Source organism: Brienomyrus brachyistius, chromosome 12 (assembly GCF_023856365.1).
Source record: "Brienomyrus brachyistius isolate T26 chromosome 12, BBRACH_0.4, whole genome shotgun sequence".
Taxonomy (NCBI): domain Eukaryota; kingdom Metazoa; phylum Chordata; class Actinopteri; order Osteoglossiformes; family Mormyridae; genus Brienomyrus; species Brienomyrus brachyistius.
In genome coordinates, this window is record NC_064544.1 from 15,313,144 (window position 1) to 15,332,651 (window position 19,508).

The 19,508-nt window shown below is 43.5% G+C and overlaps 3 protein-coding genes across 4 annotated transcripts in view; all 3 read right to left on the reverse strand.

The window, feature by feature from the left end:
* Positions 1-9,612, reverse strand: part of LOC125704859 (SLAM family member 5-like) — a 75,016-nt gene extending 65,404 nt beyond the window's left edge. Inside the window, exon 1 of the mRNA XM_048970998.1 lies at positions 9,086-9,612. Within this exon, the coding sequence (XP_048826955.1) occupies positions 9,086-9,428 (343 nt within the window). The 5' untranslated portion in view covers positions 9,429-9,612. The remainder of the gene's footprint in view (positions 1-9,085) is intronic.
* LOC125704837 (uncharacterized) overlaps positions 1-19,508 on the reverse strand; it is a 111,265-nt gene that overhangs the window by 88,426 nt on the left and 3,331 nt on the right. The window lies entirely within an intron of this gene.
* The window catches only part of LOC125704847 (uncharacterized), a 38,435-nt gene that overhangs the window by 4,670 nt on the left and 14,257 nt on the right, over positions 1-19,508 (reverse strand). Inside the window, exons 4-5 of one of the 2 annotated variants that reach the window (XM_048970982.1) lie at positions 16,249-16,830; positions 6,282-6,388 (exon numbers count right to left, since the gene is read on the reverse strand). The exons of the other annotated variant lie outside the window; for it this stretch is intronic. Coding sequence (XP_048826939.1) covers positions 16,767-16,830 — 64 coding nt within the window. The 3' untranslated portion in view covers positions 6,282-6,388; positions 16,249-16,766. Of the gene's footprint in view, positions 1-6,281; positions 6,389-16,248; positions 16,831-19,508 lie in introns of those variants that run through there. 2 annotated transcript variants of the gene reach the window in all.

Sequence of the window (19,508 nt, forward strand, 5' to 3'; positions counted from 1 at the left end):
AAAACTTACCAGAAATGAGTAGGAGACTTGTTAAGATGAGCATTACTGCATATCACTACAATGAACTGTTTCATGCACTTTTCTGTAAGTTGTGTCTAGTGAGGAGCACAAAAAAGCTACTTCCTTCTTTGACAGCCAAGACATTAGAACACTGACCTATAAATAGCAGCAGGAAGGTATTAGTATTTCTCAATTGTTTGGATTCTCTAATGTCATCATTCAGTAACATTTTCGATAAATTCCCAGCTTATAAGAATCTATAAACACGTCATTAATGATCACGTCGGGAAGCAGGAACAAAGCGATAATCCACACAAGGCCTTGCGATTTAAACATACTGTAGAGGGCTTTATTTTAAACAAACAAACTCAAACACAAACCAATGGACCACGAGGGACCAAACAAAAGGGGTAATGAGGAACAATTAAAAGGGATCAGGACAAACCCCAAACATTGGCAAGAACGACACATGCAATGTCAACGATTAACTGCGGAGCACAGGACAAGTCCGTATTGATATACACAAAATAATTGATATATAAATGCCAACTGAAAAATATTTGCATTTCTCAGTTCTTGTCTTTGGATTCTGTGTGCTTCTTAATGGAAATGTTGAGTTCAGTATAATACTTGAATGAGAGGCAGCTGTGAGTAATAAAGAGAAGCGAGAGGAAACTGAATGGCCAGTAGCGACCACTGCTGGCCATATGGGAACATGACAGGCAGATCCTGACAGTACCACCCCCCTGGTCATGTGCACACCAGGGACAGACAGAACCCCGGACAGGACAAGGGATGCGGGACAGACACCAAACAAGGCTGAGAATATGGGGAAAAAACAGGCATCACCGGAACCAAGGGAACAGGAAGGATGAAGACAGGGCCAGTGGCCAAAGGTGAAGGAGAGACAGAATCAAAAGACCACACCAGTGCAGAGCAGACAGAAAGAGGAACACTGAGAAAAAGAATGGAAGAGCAGGACTTGGTGGCACAGACAGGGAGACACTATTCAGGGACCAGAAAGATGATATGAAGGGTGGATAGAAAGGGCACAATCTGGGGTAAAACAGAGGTACAAAAGAATGTTAGAACAGGAAGTCAGGAATAAACAGCGGGAGTGGAAATCTCCTGGATTGCCCCCGAAGCCTATGGGAGGCAGCCAATGGCTAGTGAGCGCTGGCTGCCGCAGGTTCAGCCCATTGATGTGGTCCAGAGGAGCCTGGGCCCAGCCTGTAGGCAAGGTCCTGGAAGGTCCAGAGGAGGAAAGCCGTGAGGACGCTGGCGCTGCTGTTTATAGACGAGCTGGAGGATGGCAGTGAGCAGAACCAGAGCCAGTCTTGGCAGCTTGAATGGGATTTGTGGCACCAGTGTCCCCACTAGGACATGGATAACCATTCCAGGGATCTCCTACATTGTCCCCGGGGTCACAGATTCCCTGGAACTGGAAAACATGGGATTCCTGCCGGACCTTGTTACCAGGCAAATGGGGGCACATGCCAAGATGAATGTATGGATTGATGGGTCCTACTCTAGATCCTCCAGCAGGGTATCCTCCAGATTCTCCCATGTTGGGCTGGTCGATGGGGGAGCTACTGGTTAGATTAAGGATGTTGTGTAATGCATTATGAAGGTATGTGAAATATAGTATAGATGAAAACATAGACCACAGATTATGAAGTATTATAATCAATATTATAATGCCATATGACGGTTAATAGAAAGATGCTGTACTACTTTATTAATACCTATAGTGACCCTTATAGTAGATGCTTTGTAATGCATTATGAAGGTATCTATAACGCATTAGAGATGACAGCTTCAGGTAGAGCGTTAACAACCAATACGATGGTCATTTCAATTATGTGGCCATTTCATAGAAATTGGAGTAACGGAGGGTTTTTTCCAACAGCAGGTTCATGTTTTCCATTGTTATAGGACGACTGGAAGTATTGCATTATAATGCGAAAAATATTTTGCTTTCAAAAACAAACTTGTTGTTTACAAAAACAAAAATGCGACCGATCAAAGTAAGCTTAAGGAGGAAGGAAACTGTGCAACATGACCAGCTGACAATCTTAATAGGACAGTGACTGGAAACATGGCCAAGTCCATAGCAGTGACTGACGTGAAAGTTTTATACAGGAAGTTACTGTGTTAGCATCAGTGATCCTAGCTGAGCTTGTGGTTTCCCTGTAAATGTTAGCAGAGCCCTGTCTCAGCTTCATACCTCACCTCAGCCCCCCTTACAGAAACTGTATATAATCACTAAGATCTAGCAACACGAATGGCGTGTCCACAGTAGACCCCTAAACAGACTCTGTGGCTGACCCACACAACTGGCATCACTTCCTGTGACTTGCTGATGGGAACCGTCGAAAGATGCAGTGTTTGCAGCACACAATGTACATGTTCCAGTGTGAGAGCATGCAGCACAAAGTGGCTATATAGCGGTAGAATAAAAAAGGCAAAACATTCAGACCATATGACAGTTCTAATGACATATAGGGCTTAAAACTCGAGTAATAACTGCCTCTGCTGATGAGTTTGTGGGTCATTTTGCAGCTCTTTTAAACCAGAAGTTCTGCTTTAACAGCAGCTCACTACCAGTGTTAAGCTAACAGAGAGACAGACAGGGAAGCCAGCAAATTACACAACATTCACACTAAAACTCAGAATAAAATGCTAATGAAAACACATGCACTCCATGGGAAAACATTACATGGTTATAACACTTATTATTTTCAATGTAAATTCACAGGTACACACATTAACTTACAGATTACACAGACTGGCAGTGTGACCCAAGGCCAGTACTCCTTGCTGACTGGCTGTACAGCATAACACTGCGTGATTAAGGGTCAGTGGCCACTGGCATCCCCCATATCCAATTCAATATCCCTCAGCAGAAAAAGGGCTGGTGATGTTACCGTGACTAATGTGTCACAGTCCCCACAGCCCCCGATGTACCTTCCCTTCCCCCCAGCTGCTGCAGAGGGGTCAGCTGGGGCAGGGCTGTGGTACAGTGCCAATCCCTTCCTGTGCAGGAGCCCAGCTTTCAGCACTTGGGCAGCCGCAGGTGATAAACAGCATTGGAGTTGCTGGAGCAGCTCCCCCGGTCCTCTGTAATTGCTGTCCAGCTTGGGTAGCTGCTCCTTCACGTGGATGGGGCAGTACATCTACACTGAGTCCCCGATACCAATATCCTGCCCTGGGATTTTCCTGTAGGGTTGCTGTGGTCATGTCAAGGTGGAGTGTGATCTTGGATACATTAAAACGAGCCCCCAGACGAGAGAGAACGTCAAGTCCAATGATGCAGGGGTCATGAATTTAGGCTAGTCACACTTCTTGGCCTGTGGTCAACCCATTAACGTAATGCTGAAGCACCTCTTCCCTTCTATTGGTGCACACATGCCAGTGATGGATACTAGCTGGACCAGGGTTACTGCTCACCCCGGTGGGGCCGCTGGGGACCCCCTGGATGGGATGCAAGTCCATCACAGTGAAGACACTCACTGTGGGCAGTTCGGTGTTACCAATTCACTGAACTTCATGTGTTTGGTCACTGAGAAGAAACTGGACTACCCAGTGCAACCAAAAGGATGCTCTGGATACAGTTAGCAAACAAACCAGTGGGGGGAGCTGTTTCTATGTCTATAGTCAGAGAATATATCATTGCAGGAGAAATAAGAATAGGCACAACTGACAGCATTTGGTCATTTGGTCAAGATAACTGGGAGGTATTTAAAGTGGTAAAAAGATTTATAAGAACGATTTTTAAATGTACATATACCCCCACACACACGCACACACACACACACACACACACACACACACACTCACACACAAACATCCTTTTCATTCACATATATACACACAGAGTTGAAAGTGAATCTAGGGTCCAAGCACATTTACTTGGCATCCCTGCAGCATTTGGGAGGGTTAACAGCCAAGGCCAGGCCTCGAACCTGCAACCACCACAGGAAGGGAAGCTTAACCTGAGCCACACAACGACCACCAGTATTAACTTGTTTTTAACAAGTTATTTGAATATAGATTTTCATCTCAAATATTTTTTATTTTAGGATATTTTGAATATCTCAATGGCGTCTGCATGCTGGTGTGGTGGTTAGCACTGGGTTCTGGGTTCAAATCTCTACCAGGGATCCATGTATGTGGAGTTTGCATGTTCTCCCCATGTTGTCGTGGGGTTGTCTGTTGGTACTCCGGTTCCCCTCCCCCTCCACAAACATGCCGACGCTAATTAGCATTACTAAATTGCCCCTAGGTGTGCATGTGTGAGTGAATGGTGTATGAGTGAACGGTGTGTAAGTGTGCCCTGTGATTGGTTGACGCCCCACCCAGCTGCACCTCTATGTGGTATGGAGGCTGCACTGCCTCCTGTAGGAAATCCCTGCAAAGCCTAGTGGATGCAGTGAGTAAGATCATCGGTGCCCCACTGCCTTCCCTCAAGCACATATTCCACACCCTCCTCACCTGCAGAGCCATCAGCATTGCTGACGACTCCTCTCACCCCTCACACTCCCTCTTCAGCCTCCTCCCCTCAGGGAGAAGGTACCGGAGCCTCCCGGCCCGCTCCACAAGACTGCAACAGCTTCATCCACCAGGCTGTCAGGATGCTGTCCACTACCTGCCTCTGGACAATAACTAGTCACTACCTACCAAGGGACTACCTACCAACTGTCTTTTTGCACTCAAAAGCTGCTCTAGAATGCACTTCCTCACTTTACATCACTGTTACTGGTTTTTATGCGTTTTTGTATTACTGACTGTATATTGTACATTGTACTGTATACTGTATAGAGGGTAAATTTATTTTAGTTTATTGTATTTATCTGAATTTCTGATTTATGCCTCTATTATTTATACATACACATAAACACAAAGATTTGTAATTATATCTAAGTGGGGACTCTAATCACAAGATAAAGACCGTAACCCCTATCCAGCCATAATCTAAACCATAAGTAACCAAAGAAAATATTAGACTTTTGGCATCGTTTGATTTTTGAATGCATTCACAGAGGTTTGTGGAGACCTGAAAAATGGTCTCTGCAATGTCAAAAAATCATGTTTTTATTACATTGTGGGGGACAATTGTCCACACACATACACATACACACACACACACACACACATAGCATACATATATATATATATATCCATCCATCCATCCATCCATTTTCCAAACCGCTTATCCTATTGGGTCGCGGGGGGTCCGGAGCCTATCCCGGAATCAATGGGCACGAGGCAGGGAACATCCCAGGATGGGGGGCAGCCCATCGCAGGGCACACTCACACACCATTCACTCACACATGCACACCTATGGGCAATTCAGCAACTCCAATTAGCCTCAGCATGTTTTTGGACTGTGGGGGGAAACCGGAGTACCCGGAGGAAACCCCACGACGACACGGGGAGAACATGCAAACTCCGCACACATGTGACCCAGGCGGAGACACGAACCCGGGTCCCAGAGGTGTGAGGCGACAGTGCTAACCACTGCACCACCATGCCACCCCCATATATATATATATATATATATATATATATATATATATATATATATATATATATATATATATATATATATAAATATACAGTATATTATATACACAGTATAAGAATTCAATTGTAGCTGTACAATGACGGTGGAATGACATAATAGTCATATATGTGTTAGTTTCCTGCTAACTGTCCTCTCTGCACATACAAGCCAAGGCTCCTCTGTAGTCACTCAGAAAGCTGCCATTGTCCTGATGCTCAGCAGCCCCTCTATCGACATGCTAAAGCTGCCTCCATTTGTCACATATTGAGAATCCTGTCAGTCAGTGATTTTCCTATGATGCAGCCTTTACTCCCCTCATCAGATTACTCACCATCTCTGACTGTCTGTTATTGATTTAAAAGTATGTAAATATAACCAGGAAAATGACTCTGGGAATGACACCCGGCACTCAGGTGAATAAGGGGCTGATATAGATGGAGGGGGGGGGGAACTGGGGGCCTTCTCTCTTGCCAGGGTGATCTGACAAGTGGGTTAATCCCTCAGCAGGACTAGTCTTTGTGCCCGTGATCAGAAGGTTGCCAGTTCAAATCCTTTGGTCAGGAGAATAGTCACATCAGCCTTGGGCCCTTGATACCGAGGAATGACCCAGAGGATAAATATCCTACTTTGCACTCTGACCCCATTCGCCACTCTCACCTATATGTCTGTATATTTTAGAAGGAGAGCAAGATGGAGCAGAAAAAAATAAATCCATTGTAGTTGTGCAAACAAAGCTTTATTTCATAAAAGCCGGCAGTTCCACCTTAGAGCTGCCCTCACAGCCTCCCGCTGCACATTGCTGTAGACACCAAAGCGCTGACCTCTGCATGCAGCATCGTTTTCCTGATCATCAGTGAATGTGGTCAGTGAGGCTCAGGGTGAGCAGAGTGACAAACTGTGTCGACACTGACATACATGCACCTTTAATTCAATTCTGTTCTACTCACAAAAGTAAGAGTCCTCATTACAAACACAATCAAGTAGAAAACATTATAAAACACTGTGGAATGTAAATGTGGAGAAACAGTGTTGATTTTAGCTGTAAAGTGTTCGCAGGCTGGTAAAAATATGTTATTTTAAGATATGCATCTCATAACTGTCATGCTAATATTTACTTTGTATCAGACCCTCCTCATACAAGCTGGTTAAGGAGAATCCAAAGGGGACTGATCTTTAGGACCCACTGACCCAACTAGTAAATGACACTGAGATGTGATATGAATTAATATTTCCAATTTACAGTAACCTTCCAATATAAGTATTGTTACCATGGTGTGTAAGCTGGGGGTAAACAGGCTGCTGTGTACAGGGATACAGGACGCCTACAGTCTGCCACCTGGTGGTGCAGTTCCCTCTGTCTCTGCCCCTTGGACATGCTCTCTTTGCCTGTAATGAAAGAGCCATGGACATTCAGGTGATGATGTAAATGAGTGATTATTATTATGACTAATAAATGCTGTAATGAGGTGAAATGATTGGCTGCTTTACTTACCTGTGGAATCTCTCCCTGAGGTGGACAGTGATGACGGTGGACACCATGATGACCAGACCCACAGAGAACACTGCCATCTTCAGCAGACACAGCGAGAAGCCAACTGGGGGCACTAGAAGGATCAGAGTAATAATGTAAAGGAGATGGGAAGAAGAAAACACCCAGAGAGGTTCCCTGCATCTTCTGCATTGACAGCTTGGACATGCATCTGTGAGACATAGAGCTCTTATCCTTATGCTTCATCATCTTAGGTGTGTGTGGATTATTATTATTATTATGATCGTTATAGGGGCAGCATGGTGGTGCAGTGGTTAGCACTGCTGCCTCACGCCTCAGGGACCCGGGTTCGAGTCTCCGCCTGGGTTACATGTGAGTGGAGGTTGCATGTTCTCCCCATGTCATCGTGGGGTTTCCTCCATAGGAGTGCATGTGTGCGTGAATGGTGTGTGAGTGTGCCCTGCGATGGGCTGGCCCCCCATCCTGGGTTGTTCCCTGCCTTGTGCCCGTTGCTTCCGGGATAGGGTCCGGACCCACCGCGACCCAGTAGGATAAGTGGTTTGGAAAATGGAAGGATGAATAAATGACTATTCAAGTATTTGAAAATCTTGACTAATCCCTAATGGATAGAATATCTCACTCTTTCGTTACATGGGTATTAATTCCTTCCATTCAATAACGTCCATTAACCTCAGGATGTTTTTGCACCATGGGGGGGGGGGGGGACTGGACTAGCAGGATGAAGCCATGACAACATGGAGAGAACAAGCAAACTGCATATATGGAGCCATCATGGAGACTCAAACCCTGATCGCAGACATGTAAGGCAATAGTGCTAACCACTGCACCACTGCGCCACACCCTGATGAGGTGAGTGTCTGTGTTAATTGTGAATTTTATCAGCATGGATGGATGGATGGATGGATGGGAAACACAGAAGTGTAGGACACATTTCCTGACCTTGTGTGGAAGCCATTGTCATTTAACACCAGCAGGTATCCAACTGACAGTCATGGTCACTGACCTGCTCCATCCTCTATCTAATCCTTATCGGTTTAGCATGTTCACTGGCCGTTATTTACACGTATCTTAACTTATAAAGGATTAGGCTGGGTATAATTCTTTGTAGTGCTATATGTTTATACATGCAGATGTCATTATGTGTGAGCTTGTGTTACCTGTGGTTTGATCACCAGTGGGGATGCACCTCACTGTATGATTACTGGACATCTGACTAGCAGCATTAACAGCAGTGCAGGTGATGGTGACATTGCCCTCTCCTGGTGAAAGAAAGAAATGCAGCCTGGAGCTGCTCTCTGTCTGATCCCTCATCCTCCAGGTGTAAGAGGGTCTTAGGCCTCCTGATGAGTTGCAGACCAAAGGCACAGCGCAGGTGTGGTTCTCTGGGTCCCAGGTGTATTCTGACTGTATCCACACTGATGTAATGGGGGCCTCTAATGAATAAATACAGTAAAATGATGCTGTCAACATTTCTACAGGTAATAATATGTTTGAAGACCAGTGCAGTGGCACAGTGGGCAGCACTGTGACCTCAGGCCTCCAGAATTGTGGGATGTTTGCATGTGATTCTACCAGACACGCTGCCTTCCTTCCTCAGTATAAACTGGCATCACTAAGCTGCCCCCAGCATTTTATTGTAGATGTGAGCTGTGTGATGGACCAACCAGGGTGTCCCTTCACTTAGGCTGCACTGTGTTTCCTCACTGCAGATGAGCAGTTATGGAAAATGGAAGGATGGATAAGATGATGTTTCTCCTAAACTTCACATCATCCATCCTAATTGCTTATCCTGGTCAGGGTCACAGGGGGCCTAGAGCCTGTCTGTGCAGCACTGAGTACAAGGCTGGGGAACATGAGCTTTACAACCATACAGATGCAATTACAAGCACAACACTGAACACCTCTCTAACAATGGCAAATGCATAATTGTTTGGATAGTAATTAATAAAGTAGTAATAATAATAAAGTTTAGTATATCTGAATATGTCTACTGCTTTATATATCTTACCATAAACCTGCAGCTGGATTTTATGTGGAGGAATCTGTGAACCATCTTTCTTCATTCCTACACGCTGATACTCCCCACTGTCCTCCAATCTCAGCTCCTTCACAGTTAGACTGAAATCAGGGCTCAGCTGCAGTCGTCCTTTGAACTGAGCATGAAGATTTGCTTCTGTGTGACCCCTGAGCATTTCAGCAATGTCCTTTCCATTAAATGTCCAACTCAGAAACTGAAAATCTTCCACCTTCAGACTCCCCAGGACTGAAGGCAGCTCCACTGTCCCTCCCACGCTGCCATTTACTGTCAGACCAACAGCAACACAAACACCTGCAATGAAGAAGCAAAGCATTGAATTCTGATTCTGACACTGACCAGAAGCATAAGCCAGCCTTGTACTTTCACTATTTGGGTATAGAAAGTTGCTGTTCGTTAGATGTCACTCTAGAGGTGCTTGTACCGCACTGGCCCTGCAGCACATGAAGCTGACAGAAACGCACATTCCTCCAGCACTCTGCCGTTCATTGTTATACATATGCAGAGTTTAAAGAAGGTTAGTAGAGAAACTTACTTTATTAATTATTACCCACTAGCGGTTAATGTATAAAATTCACATAAGAAGCAGAATGAATTTTATATAGCTGCTTATTGTCATGCCCACACTACGAGCCAGCTAATAAGGAAATAATAAGTCCAACCCGTTAAAAATAGGATATATTGGACGGCCGCTGCAAATACTGGGTGACTTTAGGGGGGGGGGGGGGGGGTTGAAATGGCCAAGCTGACACACTTTAACAGACAGAATAGCAAAGTTTTACACCAACATGAATATCACTTAAACATCATTTTCTATGCCTGCATAAGATTTTTGCACAATCCAGTAAATCTCAAATTGAAAAGCTGGAAATCCAGGAAAACAAGCAGGAGATCATGCATCTACACTCATTATGGTGGGACAACCCAATACTTCACAGCCAGATACCCTTAAACTGTGTCAATTACCCAGCTGATGAGTTACCCTGTTCTTACAAATCTGACAATCATTAGCTGAAGACAACTTGATATCCAGGACCAGACAAGTTTTAGATTAATATTAGCCTACAATACAGTTAATAAGCAACTGTATTCATACTGGCTGCAAATCTAATGATCAGCTTTCAGTTACGTTACCATATTAACCCCCCACTAAAGAAACTCCCAAATATACTCAGCAATATAGTGTTACATGGTTATTGCGATAATTAATTAGTTTGGTTGTTTGCTAACTGTTTTTATATGTAATATATAGGTAATCATTTCATGCTAAGCATGCAGTTTTTCCCACCATTCTCTGACTCAATAAGGAGTTCTATTTCCTTTTATTTTGAGAATATTTTAAATATTCAACACGGACAGACTCGTTCTTTCCCAGTCGTCTACAGAGAATTATGTGACATTTGTGGATTTACCAGTATGTCAGTCTTTGTCACAGTCCTACCATATCATGTGTTATTTTATATGTGTCTCCATGGCCAGACATAATGTGGCTTTAAAATCACACAGTCAGTTTTACTTTTCTTCTTGATGTAGAGTATTTGCTTTTGATATGCTATTTTCAGTCTTTTAGCAAATAATGTTCAAAAACATACAAATTTTACTACTGCAAGTTCATAACACCACCTACTACCACTACAGTTACTCTGTTATACAAGTAGATATTATATAAATCAATGAATGAACAAATAGAACACATATGAAATTCTCTGTGAAATTTGCGATTTGCGAACCAACTCAAAATACAACCAAGAAACTCTATTCTGTCACAAAAGCCATAACATTCCGACTTCCCTAGCTGTCTGGAATACAAGCATCACAAGATAAGAAATTAGCAAACAAGTACATTTTTCTCTTATTATATGAACAAGAAGCAGTTGCCAATATACCTGGTTCCACAAGTATCACATTTAAAAGCAGTTTAAAACTTACCAGAAATGAGTAGGAGACTTGTTAAGATGAGCATTATTGCATATCACTACAATGAACTGTTTCATGCACTTTTCTGTAAGTTGTGTCTAGTGAGGAGCACAAAAAAGCTACTTCCTTCTTTGACAGCCAAGGCATTAGAACATTGACCTATAAATAGCAGCCAGAAGGTATTAGTATTTCTCAATTGTTGTATTTGGATTCTCTAATGTCATCATTCAGTAACATTTTCGATAAATGCCCAGCCTATAAGAATCTATAAACATGTCATTAATGATCACGTCGGGATGCAGGAACAAAGCGATAATCCACACAAGGCCTTGCGATTTAAACATACTGTAGAGGGCTTTATTTTAAACAAACAAACTCAAACACAAACCAATGGACCACAAGGGACCAAACAAAAGGGGTAATGAGGAACAATTAAAAGGGATCAGGACAAACTCCAAACATTGGCAAGAACGACACATGCAATGTCAACGATTGACTGCGGAGCACAGGACAAGTCCGTATTGATATACACAAAATAATTGTTAAATAAATGCCAACTGAAAAATATTTGCATTTCTCAGTTATTGTCTTTGGATTCTGTGTGCTTCTTAATGTAAATGTTGAGTTCAGTATGATAGTTGAATGAGAGGCAGCTGTGAGTAATAAAGAGAAGCGAGAGGAAACTGAATGGCCAGTAGCGACCACTGCTGGCCATATGGGAACATGACAGGCAGATCCTGACAGTACCACCCCCCTGGTCATGTGCACACCAGGGACAGACAGAACCCCGGACAGGACAAGGGATGCGGGACAGACACCAAACAAGGCTGAGAATATGGGGAAAAAACAGGCATCACCGGAACCAAGGGAACAGGAAGGATGAAGACAGGGCCAGTGGCCAAAGGTGAAGGACAGACAGAATCAAAAGACCTCACCAGTGCAGAGCAGACAGAAAGAAGAACACTGTGAAAAAGAATGGAAGACCAGGACTTGGTGGCACAGACAGGGAGACACTATTCAGGGACCAGAAAGATGATATGGAGGGTGGATAGAAAGGGCACAATCTGGGGTAAAACAGAGGTACAAAAGAATGTTAGAACAGGAAGTCAGGAATAAACAGCGGGAGTGGAAATCTCCTGGATTGCCCCCGAAGCCTATGGGAGGCAGCCAATGGCTAGTGAGCGCTGGCTGCCGCAGGTTCAGCCCATTGATGTGGTCCAGAGGAGCCTGGGCCCAGCCTGTAGGCAAGGTCCTGGAAGGTCCAGAGGAGGAAAGCCGTGAGGACGCTGGCGCTGCTGTTTATAGACGAGCTGGAGGATGGCAGTGAGCAGAACCAGAGCCAGTCTTGGCAGCTTGAATGGGATTTGTGGCACCAGTGTCCCCACTAGGACATGGATAACCATTCCAGGGATCTCCTACATTGTCCCCGGGGTCACAGATTCCCTGGAACTGGAAAACATGGGATTCCTGCCGGACCTTGTTACCAGGCAAATGGGGGCACATGCCAAGATGAATGTACGGATTGATGGGTCCCACTCTAGATCCTCCAGCAGGGTATCCTCCAGATTCTCCCATGTTGGGCTGGTTGATGGGGGAGCTACTGGTGAGATTAAGGATGCTGTGTAATGCATTATGAAGGTATGTGAAATATAGTATAGATGAAAACATGGACCACAGATTATGAAGTATTATAATCAATATTATAATGCCATATGACGGTTAATAGAAAGATGCTGTATTACTTCATTAATTCCTATAGTGACCCTTATAGTAGATGCTTTGTAATGCATTATGAAGGTATCTATAACGCATTAGAGATGACAGCTTCAGGTAGAGTGTTAACAACCATTACGATGGTCATTTCAATTATGTGGCCATTTCATAGAAATTGGAGTAACGGAGGGTTTTTTCCAACAGCATGTGGCATTAGGTTCATGTTTTCCATTGTTATAGGACGACTGGAAGTATTGCATAAAAAATATTTTGCTTTCAAAAACAAACTTGTTGTTTACAAAAACAAAAAGGCGACCGATCAAAGTAAGCTTAAGGCGGAAGGAAACTGTGCAACATGACCAGCTGACAATCTTAATATGACAATGACTGGAAACATGGCCAAGTCCATAGCAGTGACTGACGTGAAAGTGACAGGAAGTTACTGTGTTAGCATCAGTGTTCCTAGGTGAGCTTGTGGTTTCCCTGTAAATGTTAGCAGAGCCCTGTCTCAGCTTCGTGCTTCACCTCAGCCCCCCTTACAGAAACTGTATATAATCACTAAGATCTAGCAACACGAATGGCGTGTCCACAGTAGATCCCTAAACAGACTCTGTGGCTGACCCACACAACTGGCATCACTTCCTGTGACTTGCTGATGGGAACCGTCGAAAGATGCAGTGTTTGCAACACACAATGTACATGTTACAGTGTGAGAGCATGCAGCACAAAGTGGCTATAAAGCGGTAGAATAAAAAAGGCAAAACATTCAGACCATATGACAGTTCTAATGACATATAGGGCTTAAAACTCGAGTAATAACTGCCTCTGCTGATGAGTTTGTGGGTCATTTTGCAGCTCTTTTAAACCAGAAGTTCTGCTTTAACACGAGCTCACTACCAGTGTTAAACTAACAGTGAGACAGACAGGGAAGCCAGCAAATTACACAACATTCATACTAAAACACAGAATAAAATGCTAATGAAAACACATGCACTCCATGGGAAAACATTACATGGTTATAACACTTATTATTTTCAATGTAAATTCACAGGTACACATATTACCTTACAGATTACACAGACTGGCAGTGTGACCCAAGGCCAGTACTCCTTGCTGACTGGCTGTACAGCATCACACTGCGTGATTAAGGGTCAGTGGCCACTGGCATCCCCCATATCCAATTCAATATCCCTCAGCAGAAAAAGGGCTGGTGATGTTACCGTGACTAATGTGTCACAGTCCCCACAGCCCCCGATGTACCTTCCTTTCCCCCCAGCTGCTGCAGAGGGGTCAGCTGGGGCAGGGCTGTGGTACAGTGCCAATCCCTCCCGGTGCAGGAGCACAGCTTTCAGCACTTGGGCAGCCGCAGGTGATAAACAGCATTGGAGTTGCTGGAGCAGCTCCCCCGGTCCTCTGTAATTGCTGTCCAGCTTGGGTAGCGCTCCTTCACGTGGATGGGGCAGTACATCTACACTGAGTCCCCGATACCAATATCCTGCCCTGGGATTTTCCTGTAGGGTTGCTGTGGTCATGTCAAGGTGGAGTGTGATCTTGGATACATTAAAATGAGCCCCCAGACGAGAGAGAACGTCAAGTCCAATGATGCAGGGGTCATGAATTTAGGCTAGTCACACTTCTCGGCCTGTGGTCAACCCATTAACGTAATGCTGAAGCACCTCTTCCCTTCTATTGGTGCACACATGCCAGTGATGGACACAAGTTGGACCAGGGTTACTGCTCACCGCGCTGGGGCCGCTGGGGACACCCTGGATGGGATGCAAGTCCATCACAGTGAAGACACTCACTGTGGGCAGTTCGGTGTTACCAATTCACTGAACTTCATGTGTTTGGTCACTGAGAAGAAACTGGACTCCCCAGTGCAAACAAAAGGATGCTCTGGATACAGTTAGCAAACAAACCAGTGGGGGGAGCTGTTTCTATGTCTATAGCCAGAGAATATATCATTGCAGGAGAAATAAGAATAGGCACAACTGACAGCATTTGGTCATTTGGTCAAGATAACTGGGAGGTATTTAAAGTGGTAGAAAGATTTATAAGAACGATTTTTAAATGTACATATACCTCCACACACACGCACACACACACACACACACACACATACACACACTCACACACAAACATCCTTTTCATTCACATATATACACACAGAGTTGAAAGTGAATCTAGGGTCCAAGCACATTTACTTGGCATCCTTGCAGCATTTGGGAGGGTTAACAGCCAAGGCCAGGCCTCGAACCTGCAACCACCACAGGAAGGGAAGCTTAACCTGAGCCACACACCGCCCACCAGTATTAACTTGTTTTTAACAAGTTATTTGAATATAGATTTTACTGTAAATTGTACTGTATACTGTATAGAGGGTAAATTTATTTTAGTTTATCGTATTTATCTTTATCTGAATTTCTGATTTATGCCTCTATCATTTATACATACACATAAACACAAAGATTTGTAATTATATCTAAGTGGGGACTCTAATCACAAGATAAAGACCGTAACCCCTATCCAGCCATAATCTTAACCATAAGTAACCAAAGAAAATATTAGACTTTTGGCATCGTTTGATTTTTGAATGCATTCACAGAGGTTTGTGGAGACCTGAAAAATGGTCTCTGCAATGTCAAAAAATCATGTTTTCATTACATTTTGGGGGACAATTGTCCACACACACACACACACACACAGACACAGCATACATATATATATATAAATATACAGTATATTATATACACAGTATAAGAATTCAATTGTAGCTGTCCAATGACGGTGGAATGACATAATAGTCATATATGTGTTAGTTTCCTGCTAACTGTCCTCTCTGCACATACAAGCCAAGGCTCCTCTGTAGTCACTCAGAAAGCTGCCATTGTCCTGATGCTCAGCAGCCCCTCTATCGACATGCTAAAGCTGCCTCCGTTTGTCACATATTGAGAATCCTGTCAGTCAGTGGTGATTTTCCTATGATGCAGCCTTTACTCCCCTCATCAGATTACTCACCATCTCTGACTGTCTGTTATTGATTTTAAAGTATGTAAATATAACCAGGAAAATGACTCTGGGAATGACACCCGGCACTCAGGTGAATAAGGGGCTGATATAGATGGGGGGGGGGGAACTGGGGACCTTCTCTCTTGCCAGGGTGATCTGACAAGTGGGTCAATCCCTCAGCAGGACTGGTCTTTGTGCCCGTGATCAGAAGGTTGCCAGTTCAAATCCTTTGGTCAGGAGAATAGTCACATCAGCCTTGGGCCCTTGATACCGAGGAATGACCCAGAGGATAAATATCCTACTTTGCACTCTGACCCCATTCGCCACTCTCACCTATATGTCTGTATATTTTAGAAGGAGAGCAAGATGGAGCAGAAAAAAATCAATCCATTGTAGTTGTACAAATAAAGCTTTATTTCACAAAAGCCGGCAGTTCCACCTTAGAGCTGCCCTCACAGCCTCCCGCTGCACATTGCTGTAGACACCAAAGCACTGACCTCTGCATGCAGCATCGTTTTCCTGATCATCAGTGAATGTGGTCAGTGAGGCTCAGGGTGAGCAGAGTGACAAACTGTGTCGACACTGACATACATGCACCTTTAATTCGATTGCTGTTCTACTCACAAAAGTAAGAGTCCTCATTACAAACACGATCAAGTAGAAAACATTATAAAACACTGTGGAATGTAAATGTGGAGAAACAGTGTCGATTTTAGCTGTAAAGTGTTCGCAGGCTGGTAAAAATATGTTATTTTAAGATATGCATCTCATAACTGTCATGCTAATATTTACTTTGTATCAGACCCTCCTCATACAAGCTGGTTAAGGAGAATCCAAAGGGGACTGATCTTTAGGACCCACTGACCCAACTAGTAAATGACACTGAGATGTGATATGAATTAATATTTTCAATTTACAGTGACCTTCCAGTATAAGTATTGTTACCATGGTGTGTAAGCTGGGGGTAAACAGGCTGCTGTGTACAGGAATACAGGGATACATGGATCCAGGACGCCTACAGTCTGCCACCTGGTGGTGCAGTTCCTTCTGTCTCTGCCCCTTGGACAGGCTCTCTTTGCCTGTAATGAAAGCCATGGACATTCAGGTGATGATGTAAATGAGTGATTATTATTATGACTAATAAATGCTGTAATGAGGTGAAATGATTGGCTGCTTTACTTACCTGTAGAATCTCTCCCTGAGGTGGACAGTGATGACAGCGGACACCATGATGACCAGATCCACAGAGAACACTGCCATCTTCAGCAGACACAGCGAGAAGCTAACTGGGGGCACTAGAAGGATCAGAGTAATAATGTAAAGGAGATGGGAAGAAGAAAACCTCTCTGGGTGTTTCCTGCATCTTCTGCATTCACAGCTTGGACATGCATGTATGAGACATAGAGCTCTTATCTTTATGCTTCATCATCTTAGGTGTGTGGATTATTATTATTATTATTGAAGAGGTCCTTCAATGTGCATGTTCTGAATCAAATTAATTTATTAATTATAATCAAATGACTATTTGACACTATGAGTATTTAAAAATCTTGACTAATCCCTAATGGACAGAATATCTCACTTTTTCCTAAATAAAAAACAAAGACATAAAAAAATACAGTACATGGGTATTAATTACATGGGGGGGGGGGTGGACTGGACTAGCAGGAAGAAGCCATGACAAGATGGAGAGAAAATGCAAACTCGATATATGGAGCCATCATGGAGACTCAAACCCTGATCCCAGAGATGTAAGTCTGTGTTAATTGTGAATTTTATCAGCATTCATGGATGGCTGGATGTGAAACACAGGAGTGTAGGATAAATTTCCTGACCTTGTGTGGAAGCCATTGTCATTTTACCCCAGCAGATACCCTGCAGACAGTCATGGTCACTGACCTGCTCCATCCTCTATCTAATCCTTATTGTTTTTTCATGTTCACTGGCCGTTACTTACACGCATCTTAACTCATAAAAGATTAGGCTGGGTATAATTCTTTGTAGTGCTACAGGTATATGTTTATACATGCAGATGTCATTATGTGTGAGCTTGTGTTACCTGTGGTTTGATTACCTGGGGGGATGCACCTCACTGTATGATTACTGGACATCTGACTAGCAGCATTAACAGCAGTGCAGGTGATGGTGACATTGCCCTCTCCTGGTGAAAGAAAGAAATGCAGCCTGGAGCTGCTCTCTGTCTGATCCCTCTTCCTCCAGGTGTAAGAGGGTCTCAGGCCTCCTGATGAGTTGCAGACCAAACGCACAGCGCAGGTGTGGTTCTCTGGGTCCCAGGTGTATTCTGGCTGTATCCACACTGATGTTATGGAGGTCTCTAATGAATAAATACAGTAAAATAATGCCGTCAGTATGTTAAAATGATGCTGTCAGAATAGTTTTTGGTAAAAAACAAAAAAACAGCATCTTATATTTGCACCACTACATGAACATGAATTGACAGACATACTGTAATACTGCGTAATTCACGTACATATAGTGAACCATTAGGGGCTGACCGAACGGTGCGATAATATACAGAATACTGTTGTGCAATCCCACCCAGGGTGTCCCTTCACTTAGGCTGCCCCATGTTTCCTTACTGCAGATAAGCAGATATAGAGAATGGAAAGATGGAGAACATGATGTTTAACTTAAACTTCACAACATCCATCCTAACTGTTTATCCTGGTCAGGGTCATCGGGGGCTTGACAGCCATATAGTAATATTTAGTATATATTAATACATGTACATCTTCATTCATGTACGGTAAATTTATGTAAAATATCTTACCATAAACCTGCAGCTGGATTTTATATGTAGGAATCGGTGGACCAAGGATGTTCGATCCTACATGCTTATATTCTCCACTGTCCTCCAGTCTCAGCTCCCTCACTGTTAGACTGAAATCAGGGCTCAGCTGCAGTCGTCCTTTGAACTGAGCATGAAGATTTGCTTCTGTGCGACCCCCTGACCATTTCAGCAATGTTACTTCCATTAAATATCCACCTCAGTAACAAACAATCTTCCACATTCAGACTCCCCAGGGCTGAAGGCAGCTCCACTGTCCCTCCCACGCTGCCATTTACTGTCAGATCAACAGCAACACAAACACCTGCAATAAAAAGTAAAGCATTGAATTCTGATTCTGACACTGACCAGAAGCATAAGCCAGCCTTGTACTTTCACTGTTGGGTATAAAAAGTCGCTGTTCATTTGATGTCACTATAGAGGTGCTTGTACCGCACTGGCCCTGCAGCACATGAAGCTGATACAAATGTACATTCCTCCAGCACTCTTTGTTTTTTTTATACATATACAGATGTTAAGGACAGTTTGTAGAGAGACTTAATGTAATATTACCCACTAGTGGTTTTTCATACTAGCAGTTAATATGTAAAATTCACATAAGTAGAATGAATGTTATGTAACTTTTTTTGCATTGCGCCCGAATCATGAAACAAATTGGTGTAAATATTGATAAGCTGACAGTAATTATTTTTTAAGACTCTAAATTATCCTTAGTGTTTGAGTGTGAGGGCCTGACATCCTGTCCCTGTGTGCACTGGGATCAGCACCATGGTCAATGTGATACGTGGCAGAGCACTGGAGGAATGTCAGTATGCCATCAGTTTTTCCAGCATGCCAAGTACTATACACATATCTTTAGTTTAAACATGTGTAAGATCTAGTTATTTTCTTGAATACTGTTCTGTAAATTTTTAACAAACAGCTACAGAATCAGGCTGTAGCCGCTTG